The sequence below is a fragment of the Lucilia sericata genome, unplaced genomic scaffold (genome assembly GCF_015586225.1).
Source record: "Lucilia sericata isolate MDLA Ls3-8-SP2 unplaced genomic scaffold, ASM1558622v1 Contig000457F_arrow, whole genome shotgun sequence".
NCBI lineage: Eukaryota > Metazoa > Arthropoda > Insecta > Diptera > Calliphoridae > Lucilia > Lucilia sericata.
The window spans coordinates 269,371-284,971 of record NW_023994472.1 but is presented as its reverse complement, the minus strand read 5'-3'; the positions used below and the strand labels follow the sequence as shown (position 1 = coordinate 284,971).

General features: G+C 33.1%; 2 protein-coding genes across 2 annotated transcripts; one reads left to right on the top strand and one right to left on the bottom strand.

Annotated features, from left to right (window-relative positions):
- Positions 1–381: 381 nt before the first annotated feature.
- Positions 382–6,716, bottom strand: LOC119605109 (uncharacterized protein DDB_G0287625-like). The gene is made up of 2 exons (XM_037958059.1): positions 4,276–6,716; positions 382–1,917 (listed from the first exon to the last, which is right to left on the bottom strand). Exons 1-2 carry the CDS (start codon positions 6,529–6,531, stop codon positions 382–384), a joined length of 3,792 nt encoding a protein of 1,263 aa, XP_037813987.1. The 5' UTR covers positions 6,532–6,716.
- A 4,769-nt stretch (positions 6,717–11,485) lies between these two features.
- On the top strand, positions 11,486–12,196 carry LOC119605117 (midnolin homolog). Its single transcript, XM_037958071.1, has one exon. It carries the CDS (start codon positions 11,486–11,488, stop codon positions 12,194–12,196), a length of 711 nt encoding a protein of 236 aa, XP_037813999.1.
- The last annotated feature ends 3,405 nt before the right edge of the window (positions 12,197–15,601 follow it).

Here is a 15,601-nt window from a genome sequence, read left to right as displayed (position 1 = left end):
TGGAACTTTTTGGTACTTTTGTTGTTCGTCAACTTGTACTTATTGAATTTTCTAAAATTTTTCACCTAGAAACCTAAAATTAAGCACTCAGCATCCTAAGTGAATGAGAATCTATAAGAGTGAATATTTTCGTTGTTTAAGTGTTACTGGTACTTTTATACTTTAGCAAAGTAAAGTTTGTTTTAATTTTATTTCGATTATGGTAGAGAAACACCCAGGGTACGCTAATACTTTATTTATGGTTAAAACATTTGAAATATTTGATACTTTTCGGACTTATTAAAAAATATCCAAAACGTAAAGGATCTCATCTGCCATAGAAAAATGGAAACATATCGAGAAATCTACAATAGAACATCATCGAAGTATAACCCATATGTCTCATCCAAAGATTTGTTGCAGTACAGCAATAACAATGAGGCATATGACGCCCATTAGAACTGCTATCATTAGAGGAGGACAATGATATAGAACTGGTATGAAGTTTTTGTGGTATTTTCTTTGCTTTCTATGACGTCCACGAGAATGAGAACGAAAACGGCTGGTATGTGGCTTATGATGGCCATGATGTTTGTGCAACTTTCCACATCCTCGTGAGTTGGAGCGAGAACGTAAACGACTTGCACAGGGCTTATAATGTGCATGATGCTTCTTTACCTCAACATCAGAATGACGTACTCGCGAGTTTGAGCGAGAACGTGAATGGTGCAACTTTCTATGACCATGACGTCCTCGTGAGTTGGAACGATAATGTGAAGGACTTGCACAGTGCCTATGATGTTCTTTATGCTTCTTTACCTCAATATCTGAATGTCGTCCTCGTGAGTTGGAGCGAGAACGTGAACGACTTGCTTGATACTTGTGATGACCATCATGTTTGTCCAACTTTCTATGACCATAACGTCCTCGTGAGTTGCAGCGAGATCGCGAACAACTTGCGCAACGCTTATGATTACCATGATGTTTGTTCAACTTTCCATGACCATGACGTCCTCGTGACTTGGAGCGAGATTGCGAACGACTTGCGCAACGCTTATGATGTCCATGGTACATTTTTGCCTCAACATCGGAATGACGTCCTTGTGAGTTGGAGCGATAACGTGAACGACTGGAGCAACGTTTATGATGGCCATGATGTTTTGTCTCAACTTCAGAATGACTTCCACGAGATTGAGAACGAGAACGGGAACGACTGGCATGTTGCTTCTGGTGACCATGATGTTTGTTTACCTCAATTTCAGAATGACCTCCAAGAGAGTGAGAACGAGATCGAGAAAGACTTACATGTCTTTTATGATGAGCATGTTGTTTGTTTAACTTTTCATGGTCATGGCGGTCTCGTGAATTGGAATGAGAACTCGAACAACTTGCTTGTCGCTTATGACCATGACAGGCATCTCCCTTCTGGTGACCACGATGTTTGTTTACCCCAATTTCAGAATGACGTCCAAGAGAGTGAGAACGAGATCGGGAACGACTGACATGTCTTTTACGGTGAACATGATGTTTGTTTAACATTTCATAGTCATTGCGGCCATCACTATCACTAAAACTCGAACCAGAACTAGAGCTAGAACTAGTACCACTTCTGGTGCTATCACTGCTAACACTTGATACCGAATGTGAACGATGGTGATGACCATGCTTTTTCTTCTTATAATCTATCTTCTCCTTCTTATGTATTTCCTTGGTCAAATCATCTACCGCTTCCTGAAACTTTTGTTGAGCCTTAAAAGACTTTTTCATGGCTTTTGTATATTGCTTATCGCAATCCTTTGCATTGGAAGAGTTAGGTTCTTCCTGCTGGCATTCATCCTCCAGAATAATGGTTGAACACACCGAAATCGAACAATTTTTAATCGTTGATATCTGCAGAACTAATTGTCCAATTAAAATTAAATTTTGGATTTGAATAGCCTAATTTTATTCCAATAAATTTATCGTATCCGTGCAAAATAAGTTTTCTCTCACTAAGCTCTGAAGCAATTTTTTTCAAATCCATTTATTGGAATAAAATTAGGAGATTATAGGCTATTCCAATCCAAATTTTTATTCAAATGGGTCAATTAGTTTTGTAGATATATATTAACGATTAAAAATTTTTCGATTTTGGCGTGATCAACCTTTATTGTCATAACACTAAACAATCACTGGTGTTTCACGATCCACCATAGGAATTTAGTTTTCATTCATTTTAGTAATTTCCTTTTCACTTTTCTTTACATCTTTTCGTTTTGTTATGAAATTATATTCATTTGTTTGTAATTTTGTTTTATTTTATTTATTTAAATTGTTTTTATTCGCTTTATTTTGTTTCACTTTATGTTGTTCACACAACTAATACTTAAGTTGTAACAACTGCTTTTGTTGTCCAGGCTTTTTATAGCATACATACGCAATGATTTGTTTTTTTATTGATAAACCAACAATTAGGGAATACCCCTATAAATAGAGTGCATGGTGTTGATGTTAGAAAGTAAAGATGATAGAAGGAGGGAAGAGTAAACCAGTAAACGTTTAAAAACGTATGAGTATTATTTTGTTATTTACTCATCACTCATACTCCTACATAATTTTTCTCTTTTTTGAAAATTTTCTTATAATATAATTTCAACATTAAAAATTTGTTCATAAAGCAACAACAACGAAATGTTGGAATTTAATTATTTTTTTGGGACATTATTTCACATTTAAAATGGGGAGATATTTATACATATTTGATGGCCGGCCTTCGGCCGGGCGCAAAAATTTTATCATCTGGGGTATATTGGACACCGGCTTTGCTAAGAATACACTCTCCGTGTATCAAGAGCGTTCGGCCTTAGGCCGGCTATTTATAAAATCTTTACTAAGCGATGCCGGTGTTGGACATATTATAGAGTGGCAAATTCTTGCGTACTGCCATAGGCCGGATATTTAGGAAATATTTATTAAGCGAAACCGCATATCTCCGGTATTTATGGACCGATTTTGCTGGTTTTAAATAGCGATCTTCTCGAAAGCATGTCTAACAGAATTATTGAAGATTTGGATCTCGCCGATATCTGGGGTCCTCTAAAAACTGATTTCAACAAACACACAGACGGACAGACAGATGGACAGACGGACAGACGGACAGACAGACATACAGACATACTTTATGGGGTCGGAAAATTATATTATAGAAATTACAAACGGAATGACAAACTTATATATACCCTTCTCACGAAGGTGAAGGGTATAATTAGGGATTTGTTTCATATGAAATAAATCCCCAAAAATAGGGTGTTATTTCATTTTAATTTACGGAGTTATTTCGTTGGGGCTTTTATTCATTTTTAAATTGGGGAATTATTTCATAATGAAATTTGAGGAGTTATTTAATTTTTGTTATTTCATGACGCCACAAATTTTCAATATTGATAATTTTCTTATAAAAAATTTTAATTATTGAACATTTTGTAAGAGAAACATTTCATTATTGAACATTTTCTTAAGGAATAATTTCGATATTATTAAGACATTGAATATTTTCTTCTAAAATAATTTTGAGATTGAAAATTTTCTTATAGAAAACAGAGTATTTCCGTTGATTTTGTTAGTGTAGTGTATAAATTTATTAAAACATTTTGCAAATGCAATAATACAAGACCATTTGCACTAGATCGTGAATTAAACTATTGTGTTTTGTAGATAATTCTAGATAACTAAAAAATCGAATTATTTTCCTGTGATTCATCAAGAACATTTATTTTCTCTTTACTCAATAATCAATTCATGAAATATATATGTATATATACATATATAAAGGCTTAAATATAAAATGATAACATTTTTTAATAAGGAAGCAGCCAAAGATTTTGATATCAATATTTAGAGGTATTTGCAAGGTATTAAAATTTTCTATTTTTTTTAATTTTTCTGTGGGATGATGAAGAAGTAAATTATAAATTATGATTGATAACCTGTGATTATACCCATTATAGCCCGGTGATAAATATTAGAAAAATCAAATTTTGATTTTTTTTTTTTTTTGCGAATTACACACTGCTAATTTGAAATAAATTAGCAACAATTTACTAATCCCTTAAGGATTTAGCTCGCTTTTTATATAAAATAAAACATCAATTTTAAAAGTGTATTTATGATTTTTTTTTATTATTTTATTATTTTACAACTTAATAACTAAACAATAGTGCAGTTCTTTTTTATATTTTTTTGGTTATGTATAATATTAATACTTAGATCGGTTAATATGTTAATATTTCAAATATTTGATACATTTCGGCCTTATTAAAAATATCCAAAACGTGAAAGATCGCTTCTGCCATAGAAATCTGGCATCATATGGGGAAATCTGCGATCAAACATCATTGAAGGATAACCCATATGAAAATGTCTCATCCAAGGATTTGTTGTAGTACGGCGGTAAGAATGAGACATATTACGTTCATCGGAACTGCTATCACTAGAGGATGATGAAGAACTGGTATCATGTTTTATATTACATTTCCTTTGTTGTCTATGGCAATGATCATGTTTTCTACCTCTTGAATTAGAACGAGAACGAGAATGTTTTCTTTCTTGTTTAGTAGAAGTAACTTTACATTTGTTATTGTCACGGGAATGAGAGCGAGAACGAGAACGGCTAGCAGGACGTTGTTGATAACTACAATGTCCACGAGAGTGAGAACGGGATCGACATTTTGAGTGACGTCCACGAGAATACGACCGGGAACGAGAACGACAGGCATAACGCTTATGATGGCCATGATGTTTGTTTAACTTTCCATGGCAACCTCGTGAATTGCTTCGAGAACGTGAACGACTTGCACAGCGCTTATGATGGCCATGGTGTTTGTTTACCTCCACTTCGGAATGACATCCACGAGAGTGAGAACGAGAACGGGAACGACTGACTTGACGTTTATGATGGCCATGATGTTTGAGCAACTTTCCATGACCATGACGTCCTCGTGAGTTGGAGCGACTTGGCGAACGACTTGCACAACGCTTATGATGCTTTTTTGCTTCAACATCAGAATGACGTCCTCGTGAGTTGGAGCGAGAACGTAAACGACTTGCATGAATATAATGATGGCTATGATGTTTGTGTAACTTTCCATAACCAGGACATGTTCGTGAGTTGGAGCGAGAACGTGAACGACTTGCATGGCGCTTATGATGGCCATGATGTTTGTGCGACTTTCCACGATCATGACGTCCTCGTGAGTTGGAGCGAGAACGGGAACGACTTCTACACCGCTTTTTTACCTCAACATCAGATTGGCGTCCTCGTGAATTGGAGCGAGAACGTGAACGACTTGAATGGCGCTTATGATGGCCATGACCATGACGTCCTCGTGAATTGGAGCGAGAACGTGAACGACTTGCACAACGCCTATGATGTCCATGATGCTGTTTTAACTCAACATCAGAATGACGACCTCGTGAATTGGTGCGAGAACGTGAACGACTTGCATGACGCTTATGATGGCCATGATGTTTGTGCAACTTTCCATGACGTCCTCGTGAATTGGAGCGAGAACGTGAATGACTTGCACAACGCCTATGATGTCCATGATGCTGTTTTACCTCAACATCAGAGTGACGTCCTCGTGAATTGGAACGAGAACGCGAACGACTTACTTGTCGCTTATGCTGCTCCTTTAGTTTGTCAGATCGACAATGACGTGATCTTGTTTTTGATTCACATCTTCCGTATAGGAAACATGGCGGAACTGACGAAGCTCTACAACGTGAGTTGGAACGGGAACGACTCCTCGAGCGTTCGCGTTGATGCCTCGGCCCCATGCAGGGGCCGGATGGCCGAAAAAACTGAGCATATTCGAACATACCATGGGTTGGAAATCCACGATGATGTGGAGGGCCGCCATGATGGTGAAATCCTCCATGGTGTGGGAAACCTCCATGATGGGGAAAACCACCATGATGACCAAAATTATGTCCAGGTCCTTCATGGTGAGGATAGCCTCCATGATAAACAGGACATTCATGGCGTGAGGGACCACCATGATATGTGAATCTTTCACTACAAGGACATCTATTATGTTCTCGAGAATGACTTCTAGAACGAGAACGGTTTCTGTGACCATGGTGATGTTTACGACCATGTTTATGATTCAAATGCTTGCGGTGACCATGACAGGGAACAAACTCCATTTCACTATCACTAGAACTTGAACTAGAACTAGTGCCAGAACTAGTACCACTACTGGTGCCATCACTGCTAGCACTTGATACCGAACGTGAGCGATGGCGATGAACATGCTTCTTACCCTTCCTACGTTCTTTCTTCTCCTTCTTATGCATTTCTTTGGCCAAATCATCCACCGCTTTCTGTAACTTTTGTTGAGCCTTAAAAGCCTTTTTTATAGCTTTTGAATATTGCTTATGACAATCCTTTGGTTTCGCATTGGAAGAGTGAGGTTCTTCCTGCTGGCACTCATCCTCCAGAATATTGCCACAACACTCAACAATCACTGGTGGCTCACGATCCTCCAGATGAATTTGATTTTCACTTTCACTCATTTTTATATTTTACTTTTCACTTTTCTTTACTTATTTTCGTTTTATTATGAAATTATTTTCTTTTGTTTCTAGTTTCGTTTTATTTTATTTATTTAAATTGTTTTATTCGCCTTATTCTGTTTTCACTTTATGTTGTTCACACAACTAACACTTAAGTTGTAATAACTGCTTTTGTTGTGCCGGCATTTGCCTTTTATAGTCTCCCTCTCTCTATCACTGTATACATATTTTTATCATGAGTGCTAATTGTTTTGATCCAACATTTTCTTATCGTTTTGTTGTTATATACGTAAACGTTTACAAACGTATGAGTATTATTTTGTTATTTATTCATCACTCATACTCCTGCATAATTTGTCTCTATTTGATTGTAAACGTTTACAAACGGTAATTTTGAGAATGGCACGCGCTTTATCAGACAAATTAATAATGAGACCCCCTGGATTAACTTGTTAGTAAACAAAATTATTTTGTTTTTAAATTCAATTGACTTTTTTGTTGTGGTTTAAAGAAAATTATAGAAAATTTTTTTAGTTTTTTTTTTTAATTTCATCAATTTATTCTAAAATTAGTTTAGTCTCCATTGATCACGTCATCATATTTCAACTGGAATATAACAATATTTCATGAATTGCTTTTGAGGATGTGTTTCCCCGGAAAATTAATTCAGGGATATTTAGAAAATGATAACATTTTACACGAGCAAGTCTAGTCTATAGTATAGTCTCTAGTCTAGCATATAGTATACTATTAAGTCTAGTCTATAGTATAGTCTCTAGTCTAGCCTATATTATATTATTTAGTCTAGTCTATAGTCTAGTCTATAGTCTAGTCTATAGTCCAGTCTATAGTCTAGTCTATAGTCTAGTCTATAGTCTAGTCTATTGTCTAGTCTATAGTCTAGTCTATAGTCTAGTCTATAGTCTAGTCTATAGTCTAGTCTATAGTCTAGTCTATAGTCTAGTCTATAGTCTAGTCTATAGTCTAGTCTATAGTCTAGTCTATAGTCTATTCTATAGTCTAGTCTATAGTCTAGTCTATAGTCTAGTCTATAGTCTAATCTATAGTCTAGTCTATAGTCTAGTCTATAGTCTAGTCTATAGTCTAGTCTATAGTCTAGTCTATAGTCTAGTCTATAGTCTAGTCTATAATCTATTCTATAGTATATTCTATAGCCTAGACTATGGTCTAGTCTATAGTCGAGTCCATGGTCTAGTCTATATTCTATTCTATTCTCTATTATATAGCATCTATAGTCCATTCTATAGTCTAGTCTACGTGCAAAATGAAGGCATGCAAATGAACCATGGCTCTTCAAATATAGCTTATAGGATTGAAAAGTATAGTATAGGATAATCGAAAGAGATTGGTAGAGATCAGGAGTATACAGATTTCAAAACAGATGCTTACAATTGTTGTGATTCTTTCATAATAGTTTACATATGGATTAGATATATTGCAAAAAATAACCGGCACCTAGATAACTTATTAAACATGCAAACATTCATTATAAAACACACGTCTACCTTATCAGTAAACTGATACCTAAACGTTTATAAACGTTTACTAGATCCAATGACTCATCAATACTTACACTAAAGATAATAATTTTAAACACAATATTAATTATATTACATAATAGCAAATATTTAAATTTTAATAAAATTTCGCAATTTATTTAATATACTACGTAATGATTTTTATTCTTTATATAAAGGATTATGATTTAGTTTATTTCTAATTACAGTTTAGTTTATAAACCAGTCTATAGTATAGCCTATAGTCTAGTCTATACTCTAGTCTATAGTCAAGTCTATATTCGAGTCTATATTCTAGTCTATAGTCTAGGGCAATTTGGCTCAGTCTAATCTATAGTCTAGTCAATAGTCTAGTCAATCGTCTAGTCTACAGTCTAGTCTATAGTCTAGTCAATAGTCTAGTCAATAGTCTAGTCAATAGTCTAGTCAATAGTCTAGTCTATAGTCTAGTCTATAGTCTAGTCTATAGTTGTCTAGTCTATAGTCTAGTCTATAGTCTAGTCTATAGTCTAGTCTATAGTCTAGTCTATAGTCTAGTCTATAGTCTAGTCTATAGTCTAGTCTATAGTCTAGTCTATAGTCTAGTCTATAGTCTAGTCTATAGTCTAGTAGTCTAGTTATAGTCTAGTCTATAGTCTAGTCTATAGTCTAGTCTATAGTCTAGTCTATAGTCTAGTCTATAGTCTAGTCTATAGTCTAGTCTATAGTCTATAGTCTAGTCTATAGTCTAGTCTATAGTCTAGTCTATAGTCTAGTCTATAGTCTAGTCTATAGTCTAGTCTATAGTCTAGTCTATAGTCTAGTCTATAGTCTAGTCTATAGTCTAGTCTATAGTCTAGTCTATAGTCTAGTCTATAGTCTAGTCTATAGTCTAGTCTATAGTCTAGTCTATAGTCTAGTCTATAGTCTATCTAGTCTATAGTCTAGTCTATAGTCTAGTCTATAGTCTAGTCTATAGTCTAGTCTATAGTCTAGTCTATAGTCTAGTCTATAGTCTAGTCTATAGTCTAGTCTATAGTCTAGTCTATAGTCTAGTCTATAGTCTAGTCTATAGTCTAGTCTATAGTCTAGTCTATAGTCTAGTCTATAGTCTAGTCTAGTCTAGTCTATAGTCTAGTCTATAGTCTAGTCTATAGTCTAGTCTATAGTCTAGTCTATAGTCTAGTCTATAGTCTAGTCTATAGTCTAGTCTATAGTCTAGTCTATAGTCTAGTCTATAGTCTAGTCTAGTCTAGTCTATAGTCTAGTCTATAGTCTAGTCTAGTCTATAGTCTAGTCTATAGTCTAGTCTATAGTCTAGTCTATAGTCTAGTCTATAGTCTAGTCTATAGTCTAGTCTATAGTCTAGTCTATAGTCTAGTCTATAGTCTAGTCTATAGTCTAGTCTATAGTCTAGTCTATAGTCTAGTCTATAGTCTAGTCTATAGTCTAGTCTATAGTCTAGTCTACAGTCTAGTCTATAGTCTAGTCTATAGTCTAGTCTATAGTCTAGTCTATAGTCTAGTCTATAGTCTAGTCTTCTAGTCTATAGTCTAGTCAATAGTCTAGTCAATAGTCTAGTCAATAGTCTAGTCAATAGTCTAGTCTATAGTCTAGTCTATAGTCTAGTCTATAGTCTAGTCTATAGTCTAGTCTATAGTCTAGTCTATAGTCTGGTCTATAGTCTAGTCTATAGTCTAGTCTATAGTCTAGTCTATAGTCTGGTCTATAGTCTAGTCAATAGTCTCGTCAATAGTCTAGTCAATAGTCTAGTCAATAGTCTAGTCTATAGTCTAGTCTATAGTCTAGTCTAGTCTATAGTCTAGTCTATAGTCTAGTCTATAGTCTAGTCTATAGTCTAGTCTATAGTCTAGTCTATAGTCTAGTCTATAGTCTAGTCTATAGTCTAGTCTATAGTCTAGTCTATAGTCTAGTCTATAGTCTAGTCTATAGTCTAGTCTATAGTCTAGTCTATAGTCTAGTCTATAGTCTAGTCTATAGTCTAGTCTATAGTCTAGTCTATAGTCTAGTCTATAGTCTAGTCTATAGTCTAGTCTATAGTCTAGTCTATAGTCTACTAGTCTAGTCTAGTCTAGACTATAGATAGTACTATAGTCTAGTCTATAGTCTAGTCTATAGTCTAGTCCTATAGTCTGGTCTATAGTCTAGTCTATAGTCTAGTCTATAGTCTAGTATATAGTCTAGTATATAGTCTAGTCTATAGTCTAGTCTATAGTCTAGTCTATAGTCTAGTCTATAGTCTATAATCTAGTCTATAGTCTAATCCATAGGCTAGTCCATATTCTAGTCCATATTCTAGTCTATAGTCAGTCTATAGTCTAGTCTATAGTCTAGCCTATAGTCTAGTCTATAGTCTAGTCTATAGTCTAGTCTATAGACTAGTCTATAGTCTAGTCTATAGTCTAGTCTATAGACTATCTATAGTCTAGTCTATAGTCTAGTCTATAGTCTAGTCTATAGTCTAGTCTATAGTCTAGTCTATAGTCTAGTCTATAGTCTATTCTATAGTCTAGTCTATAGTCTAGTCTATAGTCTAGTCTATAGTCTAGTCTAGTCTAGTCTAGTCTATAGTCTAGTCTATAGTCTAGTCTATAGTCTAGTCTATAGTCTAGTCTATAGTCTAGTCTATAGTCTAGTCTATAGTCTAGTCTATAGTCTAGTCTATAGTCTAGTCTATAGTCTAGTTTATAGTCTAGTCTATAGTCTAGTTTATAGTCTAACCTATAGTCTAGTCTATAGTCTAGTCTATAGTCTAGTCTAGAGTCTAGTCTTTAGTCTAGTCTATAGTCTGGTCTATAGTCTAGTCTATAGTCTAGTGTATTAATTATTTAGTTAGTTAGTTTTGAAAGGAGGATGTATATACATCAAATCCGAAGAAATACACCTAGGCCTCTATCAGGCCTGTTGTGCGCTCCTTAACCAGTGCCTCAGGTGGGAATCGAACCCATCACCTCCTGTCTACCAGACTAGAACACTAACCACTATCCTACCGTAGGCCACTAGTCTAGTCTATAGTCTAGTCTTTAGTCGAACCTAGTCTATAGTCTATATATATAGTATAAATATATATACATATATACATACATATATTATAAACTTATACAATTTCAATTTCATCATATCTGTAGAAAAAATATATTTATGGTACTCAGTGTAAAATCACTATACTTTTTTAAACGTTTGAGTGCGTCGTTGCTCACTGTCCAGATAAGAGAGCTAACGCCATTCGTTTGTAAACGTTTAGCAGCCGGTATAAAAGCAAAAAGCCGGCATAACATCAACAACAGTTCAGTGTAGTCAGTGATTGGGTGAACTAACTAAAATATATTTAAAATAAAGAGCAAAATAAGAGAACAAATTATTTAAAATAATAAATAAAATTAATTAAATTCAAGAGTAAAAAATATATAAATAAAATGAGTGCAAGTGAAAAACAAACAGCCATGGATCATGAAGAACCAATGGTGGGGGAAATAAATCAAACAGAAATTCATTGTGTTGACAATGAACCTGTAGATAATATGAAAAGATTTGAAAAAGCCATGAAAAAGGCACATAAAGCTCAAAAAATGTTGCAAAAGGTCATGGATGAATTGGCACGAGAAATGCATAAGAATAAGTGCAAAAAAAAAAATAAAAAAATGGGTGAAAAACGTAGACATCACTCGAGATCACCTGATGTTCAAGATGATGCATCAAGTGATTCCAGCAGTGACACCAGTTCCAGCTCTAGTTCCAGTTCAAGTTCCAGTGATAGTGAGGTAGAGTTTGTTTCATGCCATTATGGCGGTAGAGGACATGGTGGTCATTATCACCATCATCATCATAATGACAAACATATGAAGAAACATCATCATGGTCGTGGACATAGTCATGGTCACGGTCATAGTGGTGTCAGACACCATCATGGCCGCCGTGATCGTTCTCGTTCCAGAAATCGTGATCGTTGTCGTTCTCGTGGCCATTCCAGAGGTCATTCTCGTGGTCACTCTAGAGGACGTTCTCGTGGCTATTCCGCCACTCGCGATGGTTATCAACAAATTCCATCAATTGGTGGCGCCCGCTGTGGTACTGCCAACTCAACTGGAACTATTGAAGATCGTTTGCCATTAGCTTTAACGCTATAATTGTGAAATAGTTAATAGCTGTAAATATCGTTCTAAATATTTATATACACTTGTAGAAATAGAATTTCATCATAATTGCACTGTACACTAGATTAACTTTTTTAATTGTCATGTAAGTAAATAATATACATATATATAGATTTAGTAAAAAAAATAAAATTATAAAAAATAATAAAAAATATCAAAATGAAAAAAACAAAAATGTTTTTAATTTATTTAAAATTTACGAGCTAAATCTTAAATGGATTAGTGAATTGTTGCTGGTTTTTTAAGAAAAAAAAAAACAGCAGTGCGAAATTCGTAAATACAAATAGGCCGATTCGGAGTATCGTTTAATGATTCAAAAACCATTAAAAAAATTTAGATTTTTTAAATGAAATAAATAAAGTTAAATTTTAAGTAATTTCCTTAATTTAATTTCATATTATTTTCTGGACTATGATCGGTTTAGAATTACTTTCGAAAACTGCACACTGAGATAAAAAATAGAAATATTTTGGAAATAAATCTGCTAGTGTGTCAAAAATATATGTGGGCGTTATATCGATATTTATAACGTAATATTTTCTAAAAGGTGTCTTTATGAATATGATTTTAAAATTTGTAATTTGGGTTTAAGCTAGTATTGAAAATCTAGATATTTCCCATTTTATCTTTGAAAGTATTTTACAAGCCATTGTATTACATGTAGACTAAGTGGTCAAAATAACATTTTGTAATCACACCTATTTCGCATTCCGATTATGTTTACGCATTCAGTTACGCAACGATCGAAAAAAGGTATTCCAACAAAAAACCATTTAAATACTTTACGATTGTGTGTATTGTGCAACGTAGCAACTTACGTAGCTACGTTTTTGAAAGTTGTTGCTTATTAGGGTTCTATAAATCGACTTTCGAATAATCGAACAATCGACTTTTTGTCGAAGAAACTCGAAAAGTCGAAGTCGACTATTTTGTTCCAAAAAAGTCGATAACTCGACTATGGTCTGTGAAAAAAGTCGAAAAGTCGACTTTGTTAATAAAAGTCGAAAAAAGTCGAAAAGTCTGAAAGTCGATAAGTCGAAAAAGGTCGAAAAAAGTCGATAAGTCGAAAAGGTCGAATAAAGTCGAAAAAGTCGAAAAAAGTCGAAAAGTCGTAAAAAGTCGGAAAAAGTCGAAAAATCGGAAAAAGTCGAAAACTCGAAAAAAATAGTCGAAAATCTTAAAAAAAGTGGAAAAAAGTCAAAAACTCTAAAATTGTCGGAAAAACTCGAAAAAGTCAAAAAATAGTCGAAAAAAGTCGAAAAAATCGAAAAGTCGGAAAAAGTGAAAAAATCGACTTTTCATAAAATGCAAAAAGTCGAGAAGTCGACTTTTAACTAAATGAAAAAAAAAATTTATTTCACTTTTAAGTTGGAAAGTATGTATAAAAATTTCGAATTTGGAAATTTTCTAAAAAAGAAAAGTTACCAAAAAGTTAGTTAGTTAGTTAGTTAGTTAGTTAGTTAGTTAGTTAGTTAGTTAGTTAGTTAGTTAGTTAGTTAGTTAGTTAGTTAGTTAGTAGTTAGTTAGTTAGTTAGTAGTTAGTTAGTTAGTTAGTTAGTTAGTTAGTTAGTTAGTTAGTAGTTAGTTAGTAGTTAGTTAGTAGTTAGTTAGTTAGTTAGTTAGTAGTTAGTTAGTAGTTAGTTAGTAGTTAGTTAGTTAGTAGTTAGTTAGTTAGTTAGTTAGTTAGTTAGTTAGTTAGTTAGTTAGTTAGTTAGTAGTTAGTTAGTTAGTAGTTAGTTAGTTAGTTAGTTAGTTAGTTAGTAGTTAGTTAGTTAGTTAGTTAGTTAGTTAGTTAGTTAGTTAGTAGTTAGTTAGTTAGTTAGTTAGTTTAGTTAGTTAGTTAGTTAGTTAGTTAGTTAGTTAGTTAGTTAGTTAGTTAGTTAGTTAGTTAGTTAGTTAGTTAGTTAGTAGTTAGTTAGTTAGTTAGTTAGTTAGTTAGTAGTTAGTTAGTTAGTTAGTTAGTTAGTTAGTTAGTTAGTTAGTTAGTTAGTTAGTTAGTTAGTAGTAGTTAGTTAGTTAGTTAGTTAGTTAGTTAGTTAGTTAGTAGTAGTTAGTTAGTTAGTTAGTTAGTTAGTTAGTAGTTAGTTAGTTAGTTAGTTAGTTAGTTAGTTAGTTAGTTAGTTAGTTAGTTAGTTAGTTAGTTAGTTAGTTAGTTAGTTAGTTAGTTAGTTAGTTAGTTAGTTAGTTAGTTAGTTAGTTAGTTAGTTAGTTAGTTAGTTAGTTAGTTAGTTAGTTAGTTAGTTAGTTAGTTAGTTAGTTAGTTAGTTAGTTAGTTAGTTAGTTAGTAGTTAGTTAGTTAGTAGTTAGTTAGTTAGTTAGTTAGTTAGTTAGTTAGTTAGTTAGTTAGTTAGTTAGTTAGTTAGTTAGTTAGTTAGTAGTTAGTTAGTTAGTTAGTTAGTTAGTTAGTTAGTTAGTTAGTTAGTTAGTTAGTTAGTTAGTTAGTTAGTTAGTTAGTTAGTTAGTTAGTTAGTTAGTTAGTTAGTTAGTTAGTTAGTTAGTTAGTTAGTAGTTAGTTAGTTAGTTAGTTAGTTAGTTAGTTAGTTAGTTAGTTAGTTAGTTAGTTAGTAGTTAGTTAGTTAGTTAGTTAGTTAGTTAGTAGTTAGTTAGTAGTTAGTTAGTTAGTTAGTTAGTTAGTTAGTTAGTTAGTTAGTTAGTTAGTTAGTTAGTTAGTTAGTTAGTTAGTTAGTTAGTTAGTTAGTAGTTAGTTAGTTAGTTAGTTAGTTAGTTAGTTAGTTAGTTAGTTAGTTAGTAGTTAGTTAGTTAGTTAGTTAGTTAGTTAGTTAGTTAGTTAGTTAGTTAGTTAGTTAGTTAGTTAGTTAGTTAGTTAGTTAGTTAGTTAGTTAGTTAGTTAGTTAGTTAGTTAGTTAGTTAGTTAGTTAGTTAGTTAGTTAGTTAGTTAGTTAGTAGTTAGTTAGTTAGTTAGTTAGTAGTTAGTTAGTTAGTTAGTTAGTTAGTTAGTTAGTTAGTTAGTTAGTTAGTTAGTTAGTTAGTTAGTAGTAGTTAGTTAGTTAGTTAGTTAGTTAGTTAGTTAGAAAGTTTGGAAAAGTTTAGTTTCTTTTCAATCTATTTCAAAGAAATAGGGAAGGGACTTCTGTGGTCTTTCAATGCTTTGTTTGTCTTACAAAAAAGCAAAACTAACAATTTCTTCAAAACTAAAATTACAATATCAATGACCATACAAACATACTATATCAAAATATATTTACACTATTGAATAGTATTTTTTATATCCAATTACATTTTATATTATATTTTGTTAGCAAATTACTTTGCATTTATTAGATAAGAGCAACAAAATAAATAAAATAATAAATAAATGAATAAAATACGCATTAGACATTTGAGTCGGTTAGTAATTTGCTAAAATCACACACTTTA